We start from the raw sequence: 20,656 nt of genomic DNA, 5'->3' as shown, positions 1-20,656 counted from the left end.
GTGGGGAGGGCGGGTGGGGAAGTAAACATTTGCAAAAGGTTTTTTTTAAAAAAAAATCAATTAAAAAAAAAAGAAGCCTTTAGTTACTTTGCAAATAAGCGTTGCCAAGAAGTATTTATAAAAGATATGTGTTATTTATTCAATAAAGTTAATTATGTGCATAGGAGAATAAAATATAATATTAAAATCAAGTTTGGAATATGCCTACTGAGCATTTTTTTTAAAAGTGGAGAATAATAATAGCTTATTTATGAGAAGGTCACTTTGCTTGAGGAGGACACCAAGGATGGCATGCCTTCCTAAAGAATTCAGCAGCTATTTTGGCACAAGACATTTTAAGAGCAGTCTGTAAAGTGTAGAAGGCACAAGAAATCTTCTGGAAATTGCATTTCTTAAAAGTAAAATAACATTCCCTTTTCTCCAGCTATTTAATTCAAGAAACGTCCACTAAAATCAGTCTTCTTGGGAGATCTTGCTACGTATACCTTTAATATCCAGTATTCACCAAATGTCAGGATAAGGATGGATTTGCTTGGGAAGGCAGGAATAATGGGTGAATTCAAGGAAGTATCTCTGTGAGTTCCTTTCCCAGAGTTGATGGCAAGGTGCACTGGTTGTTGTAGGACTATAATCCAGACAGAAAGTGTGCAGCTGGCAGTGTTTTTCCATTGCTCCTAAGCTTCTGTTTTCCAATTGCCTTCTGGAGAATTCCAGACTCTTATCCAATTCCAAAATCTTCCAAAAAGGACTGGCACAGTTGAGATCATTTCCAAAGGAATTCTTGCAGTTGCTGGTGATATTTCTGTCGACGGACACAACGAGGGCAGAAACTGACATTTGCCTGACAACTATTGTGGAAGACAGTCTTGCACTCACTACACCTGTAAGGAAAAAGAAGTATATCAATTCTAGAAGCAACTCATCATCTGTGAGCAGTTAACTACTTGAGAAGGTCACGTTAGAGCTCAACAGCCAAGTTGGAATTGTAGTGCAACAGATTGGAAGGTATTAGATATTCCCTTTCTGTATTATTGGCTCCAAAGGCCAACCTCCCTCTTATAATATCTTTACATCTCAAGCATGAAACTGGAATCACAAATCAAGCTATCGTACCCCTGTTGCCAGTCTTCCTCAACTGAACTCTTGAAACAACTTTCCACTCAGAGATTCCAGTTCTGTAAGAAAAAAAAGCTTGAAAAACTATGCTTTTCTCCCGTGGTACTCAGATATCATTTCGAGAGAGAGAACCGATAACTTTACATACAACAGTATGGTGCACAAACTGTCGCAATCATTATCTGGTCAAAAGGAAGGAGGGGGCAGATATAGAAAGAAGCCCCGGACAACAGCTGAAAGGGGAAAAGCAGAGTCTAGGGTTAGAGAGAGTCTGCCAAAGCTTTGGGTATGCTGTTGAAGTCTCCAAAGTTAATAAATTGCATTTTTAATATCACTCAAGGGGAATATGTAACTAGAAATTCACCACATTAGTTAAAATTCATTTCAATTACACTAGCTATGAAATCAAGTGTGATGAAATTTAATTTTGGTTACTTTGGAGAGTAAGCTCCCAAAGAAATATGCACCCTCCCGGGTTACATTAGGTCAGTGTTTTTCAAACTTGGCAACTTTATGATGTGTGGACCTCAACTTCTAGAATTTCCCAGCCAATATACTGGGAGTTGAAGTACTTTAAAGTTGGCACGGTTGAAAAACTCTCTGTTAGATGGTTAAGTAATTTTACTAGCTATAAGGCAACTTTAAAACTATTTAACAGGTAGAGGGATAAAAGTGAGATAATTATATAGCTGCCTCTTTCTTCACATTTAGGCTCACGTGCCGCTTTCTCTTTTGCCTCTGGGAACTCTCCTTCTGCCTGACAGCTAAGAAGGGATTTTGAGTTTACTTCCTGTCTAAGCTGTGTTCATTACAGCTCATCACTGCTTATCATTCCGAAGGGTCCCTCAAATGACGATTACCTTTGTGTTGACTCTGCGGGCCACTGAGTGTGGGTGTGCCTCTGGCTGAGGGGGCATGCATGAGGAAATTATCCCCAGCTGCCAGCTAGACAGGATGATGATTAAGGAAGTGGCTATTGCTGTGCTGCTACCAGAATCAAAAAAACCTCCCCAGAGTTACCATAAAGAGGCTTCTAAGAACATCCTGTTTCACAGGTAAATCGTCTGTCTCAGGAAGCAGGAAGTAAGTTTGTCTGAGCTTGGAGACATTCTTCCTGCTCTAATACATAGCCAAAAGGGAAGACCGGCATGTGTGTCATTGCATTGTTATAGTTTTTGGGGATGAACAATTATATCTAAAGGCTGCTCAAAGGCGGATCTGGTGAATGAAATCTTTTCAGGATTTTCTTATTTGTATTTTTTTTATTAAAATGTTTTAATGTTTTATAATTGTATACCTTTCACCTTCCCTCCCTCCCCCCGCAATCTCACATCCCCCTTTTTATTTTTTTGTTTTTTATTGTTTTCTATATATTTTTCTTTATTTTTTTCACTATTTTATTTATTTCTTTTTGTATTTATCTTTATTTTTTTATATTCTTATTTGTATTTTTTATTAAAAAGCTTTAATAAGTTTTACAATTGGTAATCTTTTCAGGATTTTGACTGCCTCATGGAAGGTGAATCAGCCTTCTTCTGATTGTCTTCCCCAACCTGGAGACTCTCTGGATGTGCTTTGTTATTTCATATATAATCTAGTGGCCAAGGATGTCCTACACATCTGGAAAAAACATGGTGGGCTAAGATTATATGCTTTAATTTTTTGGATCCCCTCAGTATTCTCTCTCAATTATATGTTTATAAGCATTCTGTTACTTATCATTATAATAGGTTTTAAGGACTTCATTAACATTTCAATCAATTATCCTGACTCTTTCCTGCTGTAATTCTCAATATTCTATGGAATATGTATGTATGTATGTATGCATGCATCAGGGGTGGGTTTCAAAAATTGTTCGAACCACCTCTGTGGGCGTGGCCTCCTTTGTGGGAGTGGCTTGCCGCCCATGTGACCGGATGGGAGTGGCTTGCCGCCCATGTGACCGGATGGGAGTGGCTTGCCGCCCATGTGACCGGATGGGAGTGGCTTGCCGCCCATGTGACCGGATGGGAGTGGCTTGCCGCCCATGTGACCGGATGGGAGTGTCCAAGACGATGTTATTACTAGATATTACTAATTATTAGATATTATTAATATTACTAGATCATTATTAATGCATAGATAACTGTGGGACATTACACACCCACCCACACCCACAAACTATGACAGTGCTAGGAAAACACTAGACAACTTGGCTAACATTTGTACACTCCTCTGATGGGAACTTACATACTTTATACTCCAACACTGGAAGTTTTTAAGATGTTGGATAACCATTTGCCTGAAATGGTATAGGGTTTCCTGTCTAGGCAGGGGGTTGGACTAGAAGACCTCCAAGGTCCCTTTCAACTCTGTCATTCTACTCTATTTCATCTGAACCTTGCCCCAATGGGCAAATGACCATGTTTTAAAAATTTTCCTAAAGGCCAGCAGGATTTGGGTCAACTTAGCATCCTCTGTGTGTGTGTATGTGGTGCTGGTGCTGGTGGTAAGATCATCCCAAGGCACTGCTACTGAGAAGGCATGCAATCTAGATCCTACTTCAAAGAGGGGATCCAAAGTCTATCTACCATATTAGAGCAAGTGGGACAGGCAGCTGTTTTTAGGGGGTGTCATGGGTAGCTGTCCTAAGGGGTAACTCAAATAACTCAGTATTATGTACTATGTAGAGTCGAAAATCATACTGCAAGCTCCAAGATATGGTCAATATATAGGGAAGAACTCCATTTTATTTTAGTTTCCTTAAAATGTGTATTCAGTTCTAGAGGAAGGGAGATGTGCAACACTTACCTGCTGGTTGTATCAAATTCAAAGGGAAAGATGATATCATTCTTGTTGCATATTTGGCAGATGAAGCCCCTCTGAGTACATAGATCACAGCTGTACACATGGTGGGAGGCAAATTGGATCAGCGATTGAAGAAAAGTTTCAAATATACCGTCTGCTATCTAAGAAGAGAGAAGGGCCATGAGCAATTGGTGGGGAGCAGAGAAATCACTTCTGTTTCTGCCTTCACAGGAACTCTCAAAGTATGGAGCACAAGTTGTTCACCCAAAAATGGTCAAGGCCCTTATGACACCAGTCTGATTTAAAACACTTGAAAGGCATGAAACAGCTGGTTTTGGTTGGTCCGTGTCAAAATTGGAATTCATTGCATTTCATATGATTTTTTCTTGTATGAATTCAAATTTGGTAATATATATGGTCATGTTCAGGTAGAAGTAGTTCAGAGGAAGTTAGGTAAGGAATATGGAATGGACACAGGCAGCAGCTGATTGCTGGCAGGGAAGGGATTGTGTTGAGAAGATTGCGGATAGAGTGGCAAGATATGCCATGGTAGAATAAGAAACAGATGAAGTTTTAAATCAGCAAAAGATATTCTCAGAAATACAGAAATTATTAAATACAAGTGGGAGGATAGAGAAGAAGTTGCATTACTTAGTGCATCTAACAGTAAATTATGACAGAGAAGTTGGAGATGTTCATCAAATGGAAAAAAAGGCAGTTAAAATTTAAAAAGTCGAAGAGGAAAATGAATATAAAGAAATTAAAATTGCTGATATTTATGGTGATTGGTTTGTTCCTGAAAACAGAAAGAGTGGAATGCTGAAAGAGGAATTAAATGGAGGGGAAACCTACCCCAGATGGGAAGATACAGAAGAGGAAAAAATAAAAGAATTTATGGATTTAAAGAGAGAAATCTTATTAGAAATAGTTTTGATAACATCACCAATAATCAAAGATAAGCTGATTAAGGAAACAGAAGAAGGGCATCTAAATTACATAAGAGATCTTTTAAACAAAGAGTTGCTAAGAGGAGTCCATACAAAGCTGATTAAGGAGATGATTATAGGACTGACGCCACAAATGGCAGAAGACATGCGACTGTTTTGTTATTGGAAAGATACAGGTTGATAGATGGAAGAGTATAATTTAAAACTAGCTAAACTTAGCGAAATTTAGTGATAATAGATATAGTTAAATAAATAATTGATAATGATAATAATGTATACAATGTGTAGAGTTATGATAAGTAATAACTGGATATGAATATTGAATGGTACCCATGAAAGGAAGATTAGAAACCCTTTTGGATTATATATAAAGGTTAATAATAATAATAATAATAATAACAACAACAACAACAACAACAACAACAACTCCACCGTTGCCAGTCCCAAGCCCGGATGAGAAAGGAGGAGGGTTGGGGTCAGGTTGGCAACCTGGTCCCATAAAAAAAACCCGGCCAACCCATACAATATGGTGAAAGAAACGAATAAAAATTCTATACCACATCGGTCGTCACGCGGGTTAACAAGGGTCGCGGCGGATGTAGGGGTCCCTGGACATCTGTCAACAAGTGGGCTACAAGTGGACCAGCCAACAAAATGACAAAAATATAGTGCAGATGAAAACCGTGCCATAATGGCCTGTTACTACAACTCAGAGCCAGAAAAAAGAGGTTATTTAAAGCGAATGTATGAATTATGGAAACAACAATATCCAGATTCAAATGTTAGTGAACAATGACTAGCAGATCAAAGGCGATTTATTATACGGAATAAAGTGTTTAGTGAAGTTGAACTTGAGGAAATTCAGGCAAATTGCAAAACCAAAAAAACAACATCACAAGTGGAAATAACTGATATTCAAGACATGACTAAAGACATTATAGTAGAACTCCCAGAAGAAGCTGTCGGGGAGGAAATAACAACATTACTACTAGAACCAGTTATCACTGAACCAACTGATGAACTAACTCAAAAACAAAAAGAATTGAAGGATAAGATCATGGAGCATTTTCTGCTTAATGAGGAAAGGCAACATTTACCATCACTAAAAACTGTGCCTAAGAAAATTTTGGCCCCTATCATGAAAATGGTTAATGCAGTGTTTTCAACAATTGAATCAGGATCCATCTTGGAAACGAACCAGTTAATGTACAGCACTGCTGTAATAGTCACTAATGAACTAGGCATTAAAATCAAAGTACCTAGTCACACAACAGAAAAAGCATCAAAGCCAAAGTGGAAAATCCGATTAGAACAAAAAGTCAAAAAATTAAGAGCAGATGCTAGTAACTTAAAGAATATGCATGAGCAGCGGCTTAAAAACAACAAAATCATAGGTCGGCTAATCAGAGATATAGATTGGATACAAGAAACATCAATGAAGCTGTAGAGATTGTAAAACAGCAGATAACAGCAACAGCTAGAAAAATTGAAAGATATGAGGCACGAATCATCCAATATAAACAAAATCAGCAATTTCGATCAGACCAACGGCGTTTTTATCAAAGTCTTAATGTGAATGGTGGCACCAAAAGTGAAAAACCAGAAAAGTAGGCTACAGTTGAATTCTGGAAAGAATTGTGGGAAAATGCAAGGACTACAATAAGGAAGCAAAGTGGATACATGACTTTGAGAAAAGCATTGGCAACAAGCAAATGCAAGTATTAGAAATAACAACTGAAATGGTCAAAAATCGAGTAAAAAAGGTAAAGAATTGGACATCACCTGGAAAGGATCAATTACATGGTTTCTGGCTCAAATATCTGACCAGTTTACATGCAATATTGGCCAGGCAATTGAATGAAATTTTGCAAAATGGCCAAATTGATGAATGGTTGACAACTGGAAAAACATACTTGATTCAGAAAGATGAAACTAAAGGAACAATACCTGAAAACTACAGACCAATAACATGCTTGCCAACAACCTTCAAATTACTCACAGGCATTATTGCAGATAACATGATGGATTATTTGGAAACAAATAACATCTTGCCAGTAGAGCAAAAAGGCAACAAAAGAAGCAGCAGGGGCACAAAAGATCAGCTCCTAATTGATAAAATGATATTAGAAAATTGTAAGAACAGAAAAATGAACGTGAATATGGTTTGGATTGATTACAAAAAGGCATTCGACTCATTGCCACATAGTTGGATCATAAAATGCTTAGAAACAACTGGCATTAGCAAAAATATTACATCCTTTATTGAGAAGGCGATGAAACAATGGAGAACTGATTTGGCAGTAGGGAATGAGAACTACGGAATGGTTAATATCAAGTGAGGAATTTTCCAGGATGATTCACTTTCACCTCTTCTCTTCATCATCGCCATAATCCCACTATCAGTAATCTTTAAAAAAATGAAATTAGGCTATCAAACAGCCAAAGAAGCTGAAAAAATTTCACATTTATTATATATGGATGATTTAAAACTCTATGGAAAGTCAGAAACAGAAATCCAATCACTGACAAACACAGTCCGAGTATTCAGCACCGATATTTCAATGCAGTTTGGCATGGAAAAATGCGCCACTGTATCCATAAAAAGGGGCAAAATCACTACATGTGAGGGAATTGAAATGCCCAATGGCCAACTAATTAAATGCAGCGGAAATGAAGCCTACAAATACTTCATTCTGCAGCATGGAGAAGTAAAAACTATTGTCAGAGGAGAGTACACCAACAGAGTTAGGAAAATTTTGAAATCTAAATTGAATGGTGGAAATACAATCAAGGCCATAAATACCTGGGCAATACCAGTTATAAGATACACAGCTAGTATAGTTAACTGGACACAAGCTGATTTGGACATTTTGGACCGAAAAACCAAAGAAACTAATGACAATGCACTACAGTTTACATCCACGTGGTGATACTGATACCTGCCCCGAAAATCAGGTGGCAGAGGATTATTACAAGTGAAGCAAATAGTTGAAGAAGAAAAACTTACACTGGCTGATTATTTAAAAGAAAGTCAAGAACATCTATTAATCGAAGTAAAGAACAAAAATCTATTGAAGGTCCAACAGACGAAACAAGAATACAGAAAAGATGTGATAAAATCAAGCATGGAGAGTTGGCAGAACAAAGCATTGCATGGCCAATTTCTGGAAAAAATAAAAGATAAAGTGGACAGTGAAAAAACTTGGTTATGGTTAACAGCATAACCATTAAAGCATTAAAGAAAGAAACAGAGTCACTAATCCTGGCTGCGCAAGAACAAGCTATCCGCACAAATGCCATTAAGGTCAAAATCAAAAAATCCTCTGATGATGCCAAATGTAGATTTTGCAAAGAAGCTGATGAAACTGTTGATCACATACTCAGCTGCTGTAAAAAAATCATGCAGACTGATTATAAATTGCGGCACAGTTCAGTAGCACAAATGATCCATTGGAATTTGTGCATAAATTATAATATTAAAACAGCAACAAGCTGGTGGGAACATCAGCCTGAAAAAGTCACTGAAAATCATATGGTCAAGATCTTGTGGGATTTTCGCATACAAACGGATAAAATACTGGCGCATAATACACCAGACATCACACTGGTTGAGAAAAATAAGGTTACAATCACAGACATCGCAATATCAGGTGATAGCAGGGAAGGAATATGCCGAAAAAGTCATGAAATACCAGGAATTGAAAACTGAAGTTCAACGATTATGGCACAAACCAGTAGTGGTAATTCCAGTGGTAATCAGCACACTGGTTGCTATTCCAAAAACACTTTTAAATTACATTTAAAACAGTTAAAAATCGACAAAATCACCATCAGTCAAATGCAAAAAGCCGCACTGCTTGGATCTGCACGCATATTACGAAAATACGTTACGACGTCCTAGGCCCCTGTGTGCACTGTTCCCTCTAAGGTGCGCGGCTGCGCACATGGCAAGAAAACACCGCACAGCAGTTTCTAACTGCCGCGCAGTGATTTTTGTCACAGGCTTGGGAAGCTGAGGGGCCTCAGATTTTCTGTCTTGGTTAGGGTTAGCATGGGCGCGGGGGTGGGGGAATGGCGGCAGGAGCTTACATGGCACAGCCGGTCTCCTAGAATCTCCTAGGCGCCGGCTGCGCCGCTCATTACCATCAGTCACCCCGTGTTCAGCAAAGCAAATGCGGGGAAGTCCTTTGCAGGCGGCTAGAACTGCAAACTACCATCAGTCGCTCCATGCATCAAAACAAGTCTGAGGTCCTTTGTAGGCGGCTAGAACTGGCCGCCCGCAAAGGACCTCCCCAGACTTGTTTTGATGCACGGAGAGACTGACGGTAGTTTGTACTGGTCGCGGCCTCTCAAACTAGTGTCGTTGCCCCCTTTTCAGCAAAGCAAGCCCGGGGAGGTCCTTTGTGGGCAGCCAATCCTAGCCGCTTGTGCCTGGCGCTGCAGCTGAAATGAACCGCCAAAGCCCCCACCGCCACCAGAATATATGTGGCTGAGGTGAAGCTGCGAAAGCTCCTGTCAGCATTCTCGCCCATGGCAGTGGTGCCTCTCCCTCCACGTGGAGCACCTGAGCTGGCCCCCGCATTATCCCTCCCCCTTCCTCCTCTGCCGTGCTTTTGAGGAGCCATGAGGCCGCGGGAGCTAGTAGGAAGGCAGCGGTGGGGGCGGGAGCAGGAAAAAAAGGCCTCATGGCTTCTCAAAAGCACGGCGGAGGTGGAGGCGGCGGCAGGGGTAACCCAGTGCCCAGCTGAGGTGCTCTGAGCAGAGGGGGAGGCACCGCCACCGCTGCCATGGACGGGGGCGCCAGCGGGAGCTTTGGCTGCTTCACCACAGCTGCAGCGCTGGGCAGCAAATGTGGTGGTGCTGTTGGAGGAGGAGGAGGAGGCAGCAGCAGTTATTCTGGTGGCGGCAGGGGCTCATTGGCATCTTCAGCGGCAGCCCTGCCCCCTGTGAAAAAAAACGAAGATGGAGCAGATTCACGCAGAAGACGTCGCCGCAACGTGACTGGAGGAGGAATTCTGGGAGTTGAAGTCCACAAGTCTTAAAGCTATCAGGTTTGAAGACCCCTCAGGTTTTTTTCCTAAAGGGTTAGGGGTGCAAGGATCTTGTAACTTGACAGCTTTAAGACTTGCATGCTTCAATGCCAGAGTTTCTGAGCCAACATGACTGGAGGAGGAATTCTGGGAACTGAAGTCCACAAGTCTTAAAGCTGTCAGGTTTGAAGACCCCTGGGGTTTTTTTTCCTAAAGGGTTAGGGGTGCGAGGGTCTTGTAACTTGACAGCTTTAACACTTGCGTGCTTCAAATGCCAGACTTTCTGAGCCAACATTTTGGTTGCTAAACAGGAGCTTTGTTAAGTGATACTGATATTATATAACACTTTTAATTAAGCGGGTACCTTGAATAAACATAACTTTGAGTTTCAAATAATACTGATGATGTTGTTGTCTTACGTGACATCTGTGAAAAAAATTCAGGTGCTCAGGCATGAAAATGTGCCGCTCAAACACTATACTTTTCTGCTCACACTGAAAAAAATTAGAGGGAACATTGCCTGGGTGGGGTCCGACTATTAATCAATGCCAAATCTGGTGAAACAACTGGCCGCTGTGATACAATTGTATAATAATAATAATGTTAGATTCAGTTAAGTCTTGATTACTAGGGGGAAAATGATATGATGCAGGATGTAGTCAAATAAAGGAGGGATAAGGATAATAACGTATATATATGTATGGGTGCAATATAAGGAAATGAGATGTAAATTGTAAACAGTGATTTGGAAAGAAGGATAGAAAACTCTGTTATTAAATATTAATAGATGTTTAGCTAGAATAGGACATAAGGATTTAGTGTCATTGGAGGATTTTAGAAATAGTAAATGAAATGCCAGTATGTGGTTATGTATTAAATCTTGGTATATTTTATGATGAAGGACGTTTAAACAACTCTAGTAAATGAAAATGGAGGTATGATGACAGTAACATGTATAAATATCTGAGTTAAAATACTTGAGTAAATATGAATTATGCTTGATGACTGTGGAAGAGATGCACAAAAGTCTTTTGTAATCAATTGATACACTTTCTACAGTATGTAAAAAAGGAACATTTTATGTGTTGTCTTTGTTTTGAAAATAAAAAAAAAACTTTACAAAAAAAAGAAACAGATGCAGAAATCTCTCTCTCTCTCCCTCTCCCTCTCTCCCCCCCCGCTTCTCTCTCTTTATATATATATAAACGTGAGAACACTCACGCAGTAATCAAGAAATCTCCAGAACCATAAAGCCTACAAACTTGAAATTTGGCACATATGTTCCGCTTGGCGTCTAGATGCTCGGTAACAAAGGATGACCATCAGAGCATTAGTATTTCATATTATTATTATTAACACGCTCTAATGTTAAGGAGTTAGACGTTCTACTCCCCTCCCAACCTGAAAACATGGAGGTGGGTGTGGCCAGTGTGTGACTCATTTGGCCTGCTGGCTAGGAGTTTGGAGAGGAGCCTGAGGGAGAGAAGGTGATACGATAGGTAGGGCTTCTGTAGGCAAACTTGAGGGAGACAAGGTGATAGGATAAAGTGAGGCTTCTGTGGGGTAAAACTGAGGGAGAGACAGTGATAAGATAAGTGGGGTTTCTTTGGGGCAAACCTGAGGGAGAGAAGGGGATATGGTATGTGGGGTTTCTGTGGGGCAAACCTGAGGGAGAGAAGGTGATAAGATAGGAGAGGTTTCTGTGGTGCAAGACTGAGGGAGAGAAAATGTTAAGTGGGGCTTATGTGGGGCAAGGCTGAGGGAAAGAAAGGAATATGATAGAGGTTTCTGTGGGACCAGGCTGAGGTAGAGAAGGGGGTAGGATAGGGAAGGTTTCTGTGGGGCCAGGCTGTGGGAGAGAAGGGGATATGATACATGGGGCTTCTTTGGGGAAAACCTGAGGAAGAGAAGGTGATAAGATAGTGGAGGATTCTGGGGGGAAACCTGAGCGAGAGAAGGATGTAGGATAGAGGTTTCTGTAGGGCAGGCCTGAGGGGAGAAGGGAATAGGATAGAGGAGGTTTCTGTGGGGCAAACCTGAGGGAGAGAAGGGGATAGGATAGGGGAGGATTTTGTGGGACAAGCTTGAAGGAAAGAAGAGGATAGGATAGGGGAGGTTTCCGTGGGGCAAGCCTGAGGGAAAGAAGGTAATAGGATAGAGGAGGTTTCTGTGGGACAAGCCTGGGGGAGAGAAGGAGGTAGGATAGGAGAGGTTTCTGTGGGGATAGGAGAGATTTCTGTGGGGCCAGACTGAGGGAGAGAAGGGGAGAGGAGAGGTTGATAGTAACTACTCATTAATTTTCAAGCTGTGTCGATTTATTAAGCCCAATCACATAGTTTTGTAGCAGAGCACGGGCATTCAGCTAATAAGTTATATTAGCAATGATACCCAAGATAACGGAGGTAAGTAGGTCAGAATAGTACAACCCACTGTGGCCATGTTACCATTCGCAGAGGAAACTCGCCTTGGGACATTTCCTCACGGGGTAACTCAATGCCTTGCTGCTACCTGGCAAGCCTTCCTGGTTTCATTGCATGGAAAAGAGTCTTAAGGAATTTAGTTCTCCTTTTCCTGGAAGTCCTAGCCTTAGTGCCCCTGGAGAGGGATTCTCGAAGGGCTCTCTCTGCCTTGGAATCCTTGCCCATGCACTACTAGATCACCCATGAGTCCTGGCCATGCCGAGGCTGTGGGAAAGAACCAAACATTTTTTTCCCTCTGTTGTGAGACAGGTCAATCGTTGAGTCCAGGGGGACCCTCACCTTTCTTCACTGTGATCTTGCTCAGAGAGGTGATGCCAGAGATGATAAAGTGCTGCTGCCATCACTGTCTAGATGGGCAAATCAATGCATTGAGCCCTGTAGCGGGTGTTCCTCAGAAATTGCGCTTCATGCCCATCCCAACCCCTCAAGGCTGGCTGTGCTGCTCTCCCTCTCTGCGGGCACCAGATGGATTTCCTCAGTTCATCCCCATAATTACCAAAATAGAATTGGCAGAGCAGCAGTTTCTTTTTCACCTGGGCAAGCTGTGTCCCGATGGACTGGGTTGGACTTGGGGGGGGGGGAATCCATCCCCTCATGTTCTCCTTTTTTTCTTGGAGTTCCACAGGCTCTGGTGAAGGAAGATCCAGTGTAGGCAGGGAACAAAGGAAGTGCAGCAAGATGGGCAAAGTGCAACCTCTGGGAAACACTTGGCAGGGTGCAATTCTTCATTAATTTGCCCATCTGGACAGTGCCAGTGGCAGTGGCCTATCGGCTCTGGCATCACCTCTCTGAGCCAAATGGCAGTGGGGGGAGATGGGGAACCCCTGGATCCAGGGGTTGATCTGACTCGCAGTGGAAGAGAAGGAGGCTCGGTGCTTTCCCACAGCCTCACTATGGCCAGGGCTCTCGGGGTGATCTGGTAGGTTGTAAGGGAGGGGATTCAAAGGTTGGGATAGCCTCAGGGTCTTGATACATCTCTCCAGAGGCACAATGTCCATGGAGTTGGGGTCTTCCATGAAAAGGACAACTAAATTTTCCAAGCCTCTTTTTCATGCAAAAAAAAACCCAGGAAGACTTGCAAGCGGTTGAGTTATTCCACATGCAAAAAATTAGGGCATGTCAAATTTTTTAACGTTCAATTTCCAAACATTAGGGATGTTCAAAATTTGTGATATGCCTTGGGGATTGTAAGGATATTTTGGTTACTTTAATATAATTTAGATGTGCTTGGTAAGTAACTACATAAATATCGTAACTTTTTAACATTTTGTTTGTTTCATGCAGATCAGAGTTGGTATCCAGCAGGTTCTGACCAGTTCTGGAGAACTGATAGCGGAAGTTTTGAGTAGTTCGGAGAACCGGTAAATGCCACCTCTGACTGGCCCCACCCCCATCTATTCTCTGCCTCCTGAGTCCCAACTGATCGGGAGGAAATGGGGATTTTGCAGTAACATTCTCCTGGAATGGGGAGGAAACAGAGATTTTACAGTATCGTTCCACTGCCACACCCACCAAGCCTCGCCATGCCCACCAAGCCACGCCCACAGAACCACTAGTAAAAAAATGTTTGAATCCCACCACTGATGCAGATCCAATGCAATTACCAAACATTTTGCAAAGGACTAGGAAAAACAATTAGTGAGCAGAAGCGAATTGGCCAGATAATTCTTGGAGAGCTTAGCTGTCTGTATTTGCTATACTCTTCAGATAGGACAAAGTTATGACAGGAAAAGATTGCATCTGTACATGCACAGACCAGCTCTCAAAAGCTTCTTGCTTCCTGCTCTGCACTGAGTGATGCAACATCTCATGGTGCATCAAATAATTTGTATGGAAGGGTGCTAGGCTGTGATTTTGAGGGATCCAGTTTAGAGGGTGAAGAAATGGGTATTATTTTCTTGAACTGAATTTCCACCTGCTTCTAGATTGAAGCATTTCCTTTTTTCCAGATCTCCTACTTGCCTCAGGTCAGCCACACTGTATTTATGGGGACACTCCAGGAGATAGTGCCGGTGGTCAAGCCTTCAAAGAACAACATCATTAGTATATTAAAATTTGTTCTCCACTTCATCCCAAGCGTTTTATACAACATAAAATAAAACCCTGATGAGACAACAAGAACTCTTGCTTCATTTCTTGTGCTCCATTTCTGCACACCAGTTGATCTCTTAGGCTTCTTTGTTCATTCTTCTTTTAATGTGTGCCATTCTTCCCAACCCTTACCTGCATCAAGCTATTGTATCACAAGATACTTTTTACCTGACCTATATTTCTTGATCTCAGAAATATACCATTGCTCTATCCATTTTTCAGAGATCACCAGAAACACGCCGATGGTACTCAGGGCCAAATTGGATACTGATACATTGGGATTTTTTCTTTTAATTTTCTAGCAACATTTTTTCTACAATGAGAATGCACACTGTATACATATCAAATTACACCGGTTTGGATTTAGCAAACCAGACCCAACAACATCCCCAGAAGTTTTCTGTGTCATCCAATACAAGCCCCTATCCTCCTGACTTGAAGAGATGGAAACAATATTGCTCTTCTGCTTTTTTCTCTTGCAATGCTTCTGGAATCAATTTAGGACCAGACTACTTTTCACACAGAAAGAGATAGCTAAAGACTACTCCAAAACAGCCAACACTGAAACAGAAGTATTCCACTGCTCCTGCTGAGTAACCATGTGTCACGAGGATGGCAATAAACTTGGGAATGTGCACATAAAAGAACTTCTATGGAGGAAGCTGGGTCTATGGAAGGGATGCAAAAGGCCTCTGCAAGTGGCAGTAGGCATCCAGATCCACATACAACCTCTGACTTAATAGCCAGCATCATTTGGAAGCAGAATGCTTACTTATTCTTGTGTCGGAAGGCTGGAGTCAATTCAGATTAATATACTGATTTGGAGAAGGCCCTCTAATGCCTCTGGCTCACCTCTTACTGATCTCCTTCAGGGCGCCACTGCGACAAAGGACAAGGTAATCACCCAGGAGCTTCAGCTGCTCACGATTCTGATAGATCTGCTTCATTTGCTCTACATGGTCATAGAGGGTTTCATTCACCAGCTTCAGGTCAATCAAGGGTTGATTTTGAATTTTGGCTAGGAATTTCAGAGCCTGGCAACAAATCTGACAGAGACAACAAGATGAGAATGTTCCTGTAAAAGCCTCTTGCAGCACTGATCAAATAGGCCCAGCAGAGATTATATTGATATATAATTGGTATATATACTGTTTCACATTCTAGTAAGGACCTTCTTATCATTTGAACTGATGGTTTGTTTGTTTGTTTGTTTGATTGATTAATTGATTTCCTGCTCATCTCACTCCAGACAGTTTATAATAATAAAAGGGTAGAAAATGAAAAGAGATTGTGTTCTGACAACTGAGATTGTGCCTTGAGAAAAATATACTCTCTTTATTGAGCTTGGCCATAATTAGGGGATATTAAAAAAAAACCCAGAGTAACAGCTGAAAAAATGAAAAATCCTAATCAGAATGCTACTTTACTCATAGATTTCTCATTTTATGGTCCTTGAGCTAATCAGCGTTTCTCAACCTTAACAAGTTTAAAATGTGTGCACTTTGGTTCCCAAAATTTCCCAGCCAGCACTGGGGAATCCACTTGCTGAGGTTGAGAAACACTCAGAGGGAGGGAGGTCACATTTTTCTCGTCTGCTTTTTAAAACCTGCACTTATTTGCGCTAACTTGCAATGCAGGTAGGGCACAAAGGAAGGAGATCCTTACAGATGCTCTCAAGCTTTTCTCTTTCATAATGAAAACTACAATCATTTTGTGACTATAGTTGTGCAGGTGGGATTTAAAAGAGACTTGAGAGACAATTTCACATTACAGAGCTTATATACCCCCCTCCCACCATAACAGGACATACTGGATATCTGGAAAGATTCCAGTTATGAATTAGACGTGAAGGTATCACAGACTCTTCATCTTGGTGGCAATTGTCACAGTAATAGAGGCCAGTGAATGAACACAGTTTAGGCTTCATAAAGAAGAAACCAATCACCTCCCTACGACCAATTAGATCCCACAGATTAGGCCTCCTCCAAATACCATCTGCTAGCCAATGTTGACTGTCGACCCCTCGGGGAAGGGCCTTCTCTGTGGCTGCTCCGGCCCTCTGGAACCATCTCCCCGTGGGGATCCGGACCCTCACTACCCTTCCGGCTTTCTGCAAACCCACTAAGACCTGGCTGTTCCGGTAGGCTTGGGGCTGATGAGTTCCCGGCCCCACTTAATCTGTTGTGACTATTCTTTGTTTTTAACTTGCCTGTTTTTGTCTTTTGTCTGTATTCCCTCCCCCCCACTGCTTGTTAGCCACGCTGAGTCCCTTGGGATAGGGCGGCATACAAATGGAATAAATGAAATGAAATGAATCTGCCTGAAGCAGCCTGGAAAGGAAAGAGAATGTAAGATCATCTTAAATTGCCAGAATCTGACTCTTGGCTATTGGAGAAGCTTCTTTTATTTAAGACAGCCTATTCCGCAGCTGCTGTCTCCAGAGAAGTCAGTTTTCAGTAATTCATTTGCTGACTAGGCCATTGCCTATAGTAAGAGGAAGATATTAGAGCTGAACCAAGGCTCAGCTATTGCTCAGCCTTAATCTCGAGATCTGTGCTTCTGAAGTATGAGGTGCCTGGGTGTATAATACGTATATAAACACACTCACACACAGACCTCCTGCCTTTATTAGACAACGATATATTTTTATCTACTGCTCAATACATATCAAGAAAGAACCCTCCTTTTTCCTGTGTTATTTTTTTATTTTTAGTCGAAAGAAAGCCCAAAGCCAAAACTATCTTTGGAACAGAACTATTTGTTGTTCTGATTTTAGTGGCTAGAAATATAATAATGTACTTTCCTCTGTGACTGAAAAGAAAGATATGCTTCAGAAATGAGGAAATTTAGCCTTATCGTTCATAAAAGTGTCCATTATTTAGTTGTATTATCAGATTTACTACTAAAGGCGTAACCCTTAATTTTTTTCTTGATCACAAAATTATCTTAGGAATAAAATGGATCCCAATATTTTCTGGTTAATAGAAGTTCCTGCACTTCCTTGCAAGAGGCTCATAGACATTATCTTGTCTCTAGACTGAGCGATATACTGAAGGGTTCTTGGACGTTTTCCAGTTATCCAAATTGCAAAAACTGGATATTTGTTAAATAATTACAGATACAAGAGTAGTTGAACGTAAGCAATGAAAAACTAAAAGCCAAATGTGTTATTCATTCATTCATTCAAACAGAGAAAAGTGTAGTTGTCACCAAGTAGATTAATCTACGGTCTACTTAGAGATGATGATGAAGATTATGAACTAGAGAACAATATCCAAAGATGACTTCACAAACTGCATTTGCTCCTAAGACCTGCCTGTCACGCATTGCCTGACCTTCCCACATCTTTCTTCCTATGGATTTATAGCCACTGAACTGTAAATAGACCAGCTTTTCACTGAGTCACTGAGAGATGAGTTCATGTTAATTAGGGAAACACAAAGTCACTTCCAATAATCTATGGATGCGCCTTTAAGAGTTTTTCAAACTTTACCATCTTCTTTGGCACATAGCCCTGAAAACAAAGTGTAGTTTTGGCATTCAAAATGAATCAGTTGCCCCGCAAAAAACCCAAACAATCAGACATTTCTGGACCCCCCTCGCTCCCCCCCCACCCCAGTTATTGCAGAGTAAGGATTTCTTATTATTTCTGTTGGTTAAATTAATATTTGGTCATAAGAAGAATGAAGAGATCTAGTGAAACAAAGCCGTATGAGAATAATGACTTGTTTAAGACTTCCATGTTTCAATGACTTACCACTACCCATGATTAATCTGGAGTTATGTTAGTATTAACGCTGTAATAACAAAGACCACCAATATTGTATTCTAAAATCACATTAAACGCACACAGAAGTATAATCCTCAATCTTAAGTTGTTTAATTGGAATAGAAAATACATTTTAACTTACTAAAAAAGGCTTCATGTAAGTTATCTTTTTGCAAGCACCCATACATCCCTACCTGCACATATGAAACTTTGGCAGTCCAGGCTTTTCTCCATGGGGATGGCAACCAGATACTGCAGCAAGTATCCATTTTCCTTAACAGTATTCTTCAGGATTGCCTGTGAATTGCCATCCAGATTGCCTCCAAGTGTGAGGGCCTCCTCAGCCATTTCCAGGTAGGACATGAGCACTCGGTGGACCAGGTCTCGCCAATCAGTTGCCTCCTCTGCGTTCTCAGCTCTCAGCTTCAGCACTGCTTTTGAAGTGATGATCTTGAAGAATGCAGGTCCACCTAGGCTCACATCTGGCAGGATATCCTGGATGGTCTCAATTCCAAAGCTGTTGTTCAGTATCTTTTTATCATTTCTGGCTTTGAAGCATTTCAAGGCTTCTAAGGACAAGGAGAATACCAAAGGGACCCATGTTTTTTCAACTTCCAAGTACAGGACTGATTCCTTGACTGCATCTAACTCGGGTTTCAAGGCACATGACCAGTCCAACTCAGTTGGGCCAGTTCTACTATACACCGAGAAGGAAGGCAAGTCACCAGGTGGTCCACCTCCAAAGAAATCCTCAGAATCCTCTGCAGCCTCAGGGTACTCTAGAGTTGCCCACCCTTCATCTTGCTGTAGCCTATACTTTTTCAGGGCCTCGTGCAGCCGGTCCATCCAGTCCTCTGCTTCATCCCGAGAGGAAGCCCGAAGATACAATCGTTTGTTGGAAAAGACCAGCTCAAAGTGCCCATCACTGTGAGCCCGTCCTAAGGACTCACATCTCAGCAGAGAACAGTTTCCTACACATGCTCGCTTCTCACAGTCTACAAATAGCCGCAACTCTAGAGGTGAGAGCTCACAGAAAACCTCTTTCCAGGTGCCCATAGCTCCTCGACGTTCCAAGGTCCCCAACTTCAGCAGACCCCGAAATGGATTGGAAAGACCTAGAAGTGAGGAGAGGAATAGCTTTATGCATTCTCTAGCACAAATGACATTTCTGTAAAGCAGCAAAAATGGATGATGCTTCCATTACTATAAATTCTTCTAACCACCATAGAAATCTCTCCTCCCATTCCACCTCATCCTTTCTCCCTTAGTCAAAACACGTTACCTATTTGTCTCCGATGAATAACACTAAAGCCCTTCAGCTCCCTGCTAGGAGACAGTTTGGGTTTGCTGAGCTCTGCTGAGGAGACAGAGAGCTCGCCTTGATCTGGGACTCTCAATGGCATGGCAGGTTGGTAACTGGTAAGCCTCTCTAGTGAGGTGCTGGGAGAACTGGAGAGGCTTTTTTCTGTTTCCTCAGGAGGGGAAGGAAGGTAAAAATCATCCTCAGTGATCCAGCTTCTTTTCTGTTGGGAAATAATAAAGAAGCAAGATAACATTTGTGCTATTACCCAAACAAGCTATTCTTCTGGTTTTAAGTTTATTGAATTCAAGCAGCTGGGCTGATGCAAGAAAATATTGTCCTTCGCAGGACAGCCTCCTCTTATTGCTATCATGGAAGTCTGTACAGAATGTATTTATTTTTGACATTGCTCAGATCTGATGGCGCCCAGGCCGAAATGGGAAGCAACAAGGGCTGTGATTAAGAAATATGGAAATAATGGTGGGATGATTCTTTACTAGATTTAAATAGGAATACAATTCTGGTTCGATAATAGCAATATGCTTCTTAGAGATTTCTCTTGCAAGTGACCAGCAAAGCAGCCATCTTCTAACTGAGTATTATGTTAAATGACTTGACCTGAGACCTTGCGCTAAAAATACAGGTAATTATCATTATTGCCTCTGGATGGACAGATCAGTTGAAAAAAAACAAACCATGATGCAAATCTACAATTACGCACTAAGAAAAATAGCCAACCAATTTAAACAACTCTTTAAAAATAGATGTGTTGACTCAGACGCTCAGCTTGTCAACCAGAAACGTCATCAGTTTGGCGGTTCGAATCCCTAGCGTCAAGTGAGCTCCCATTACCTGACCAGTTTCTGCCAACCTAGCAGTTTGAAAGCATGTAAAAATGCAAGTAGAAAAATAGGAGCCACCTGTGGTGGGAAGGTAACAGCGTTCTGTGCACCTTTGGCATTTAGTCATGCCAGCCACATAACCACGTAGACGTCTTTGGACAGTGCTGGCTCTTTGGCTTTTAAACGGAGATGAGCACCGCCCCCCTAGAGTCGGGAACAACTAGCACATATGTGCAAGGGGAACCTTTACATTTACCTTTATTTTAAAAATTCAGCCTGTGACAAATGAGTATT

General features: G+C 41.4%; 1 protein-coding gene across 1 annotated transcript; it reads right to left on the bottom strand.

Annotated features, from left to right (window-relative positions):
* Window positions 1-279: 279 nt before the first annotated feature.
* Window positions 280-20,133, bottom strand: LOC116521209 (putative pleckstrin homology domain-containing family M member 1P). The gene is made up of 8 exons (XM_032235899.1): window positions 19,503-20,133; window positions 18,415-19,335; window positions 16,772-16,781; window positions 16,262-16,400; window positions 15,304-15,497; window positions 14,319-14,382; window positions 3,907-4,064; window positions 280-881 (listed from the first exon to the last, which is right to left on the bottom strand). Exons 1-8 carry the CDS (start codon window positions 19,774-19,776, stop codon window positions 764-766), a joined length of 1,878 nt encoding a protein of 625 aa, XP_032091790.1. The 5' UTR covers window positions 19,777-20,133; the 3' UTR covers window positions 280-763.
* Window positions 20,134-20,656: the final 523 nt, after the last annotated feature.

Source organism: Thamnophis elegans, chromosome Z (assembly GCF_009769535.1).
Source record: "Thamnophis elegans isolate rThaEle1 chromosome Z, rThaEle1.pri, whole genome shotgun sequence".
Lineage (NCBI taxonomy): Eukaryota > Metazoa > Chordata > Lepidosauria > Squamata > Colubridae > Thamnophis > Thamnophis elegans.
This window is presented reverse-complemented; position numbering and strand designations above follow the sequence as displayed.

Coding starts and splice junctions, on each gene's coding strand:
- LOC116521209 (XM_032235899.1), bottom strand. CDS start 19,776: ATGTTATCTTGCTTCTTTATTATTTCCCAACAGAAAAGAAGCTGGATC. Junction 14,383..15,303: donor CTGAAGGAGATCAGTAAGAG/GTGAGCCAGAGG, acceptor TGTTCTTTGAAG/GCTTGACCACCGGCACTATC. Junction 4,065..14,318: donor GTGTGGCTGACCTGAGGCAA/GTAGGAGATCTG, acceptor CTCTCTTCTTAG/ATAGCAGACGGTATATTTGA.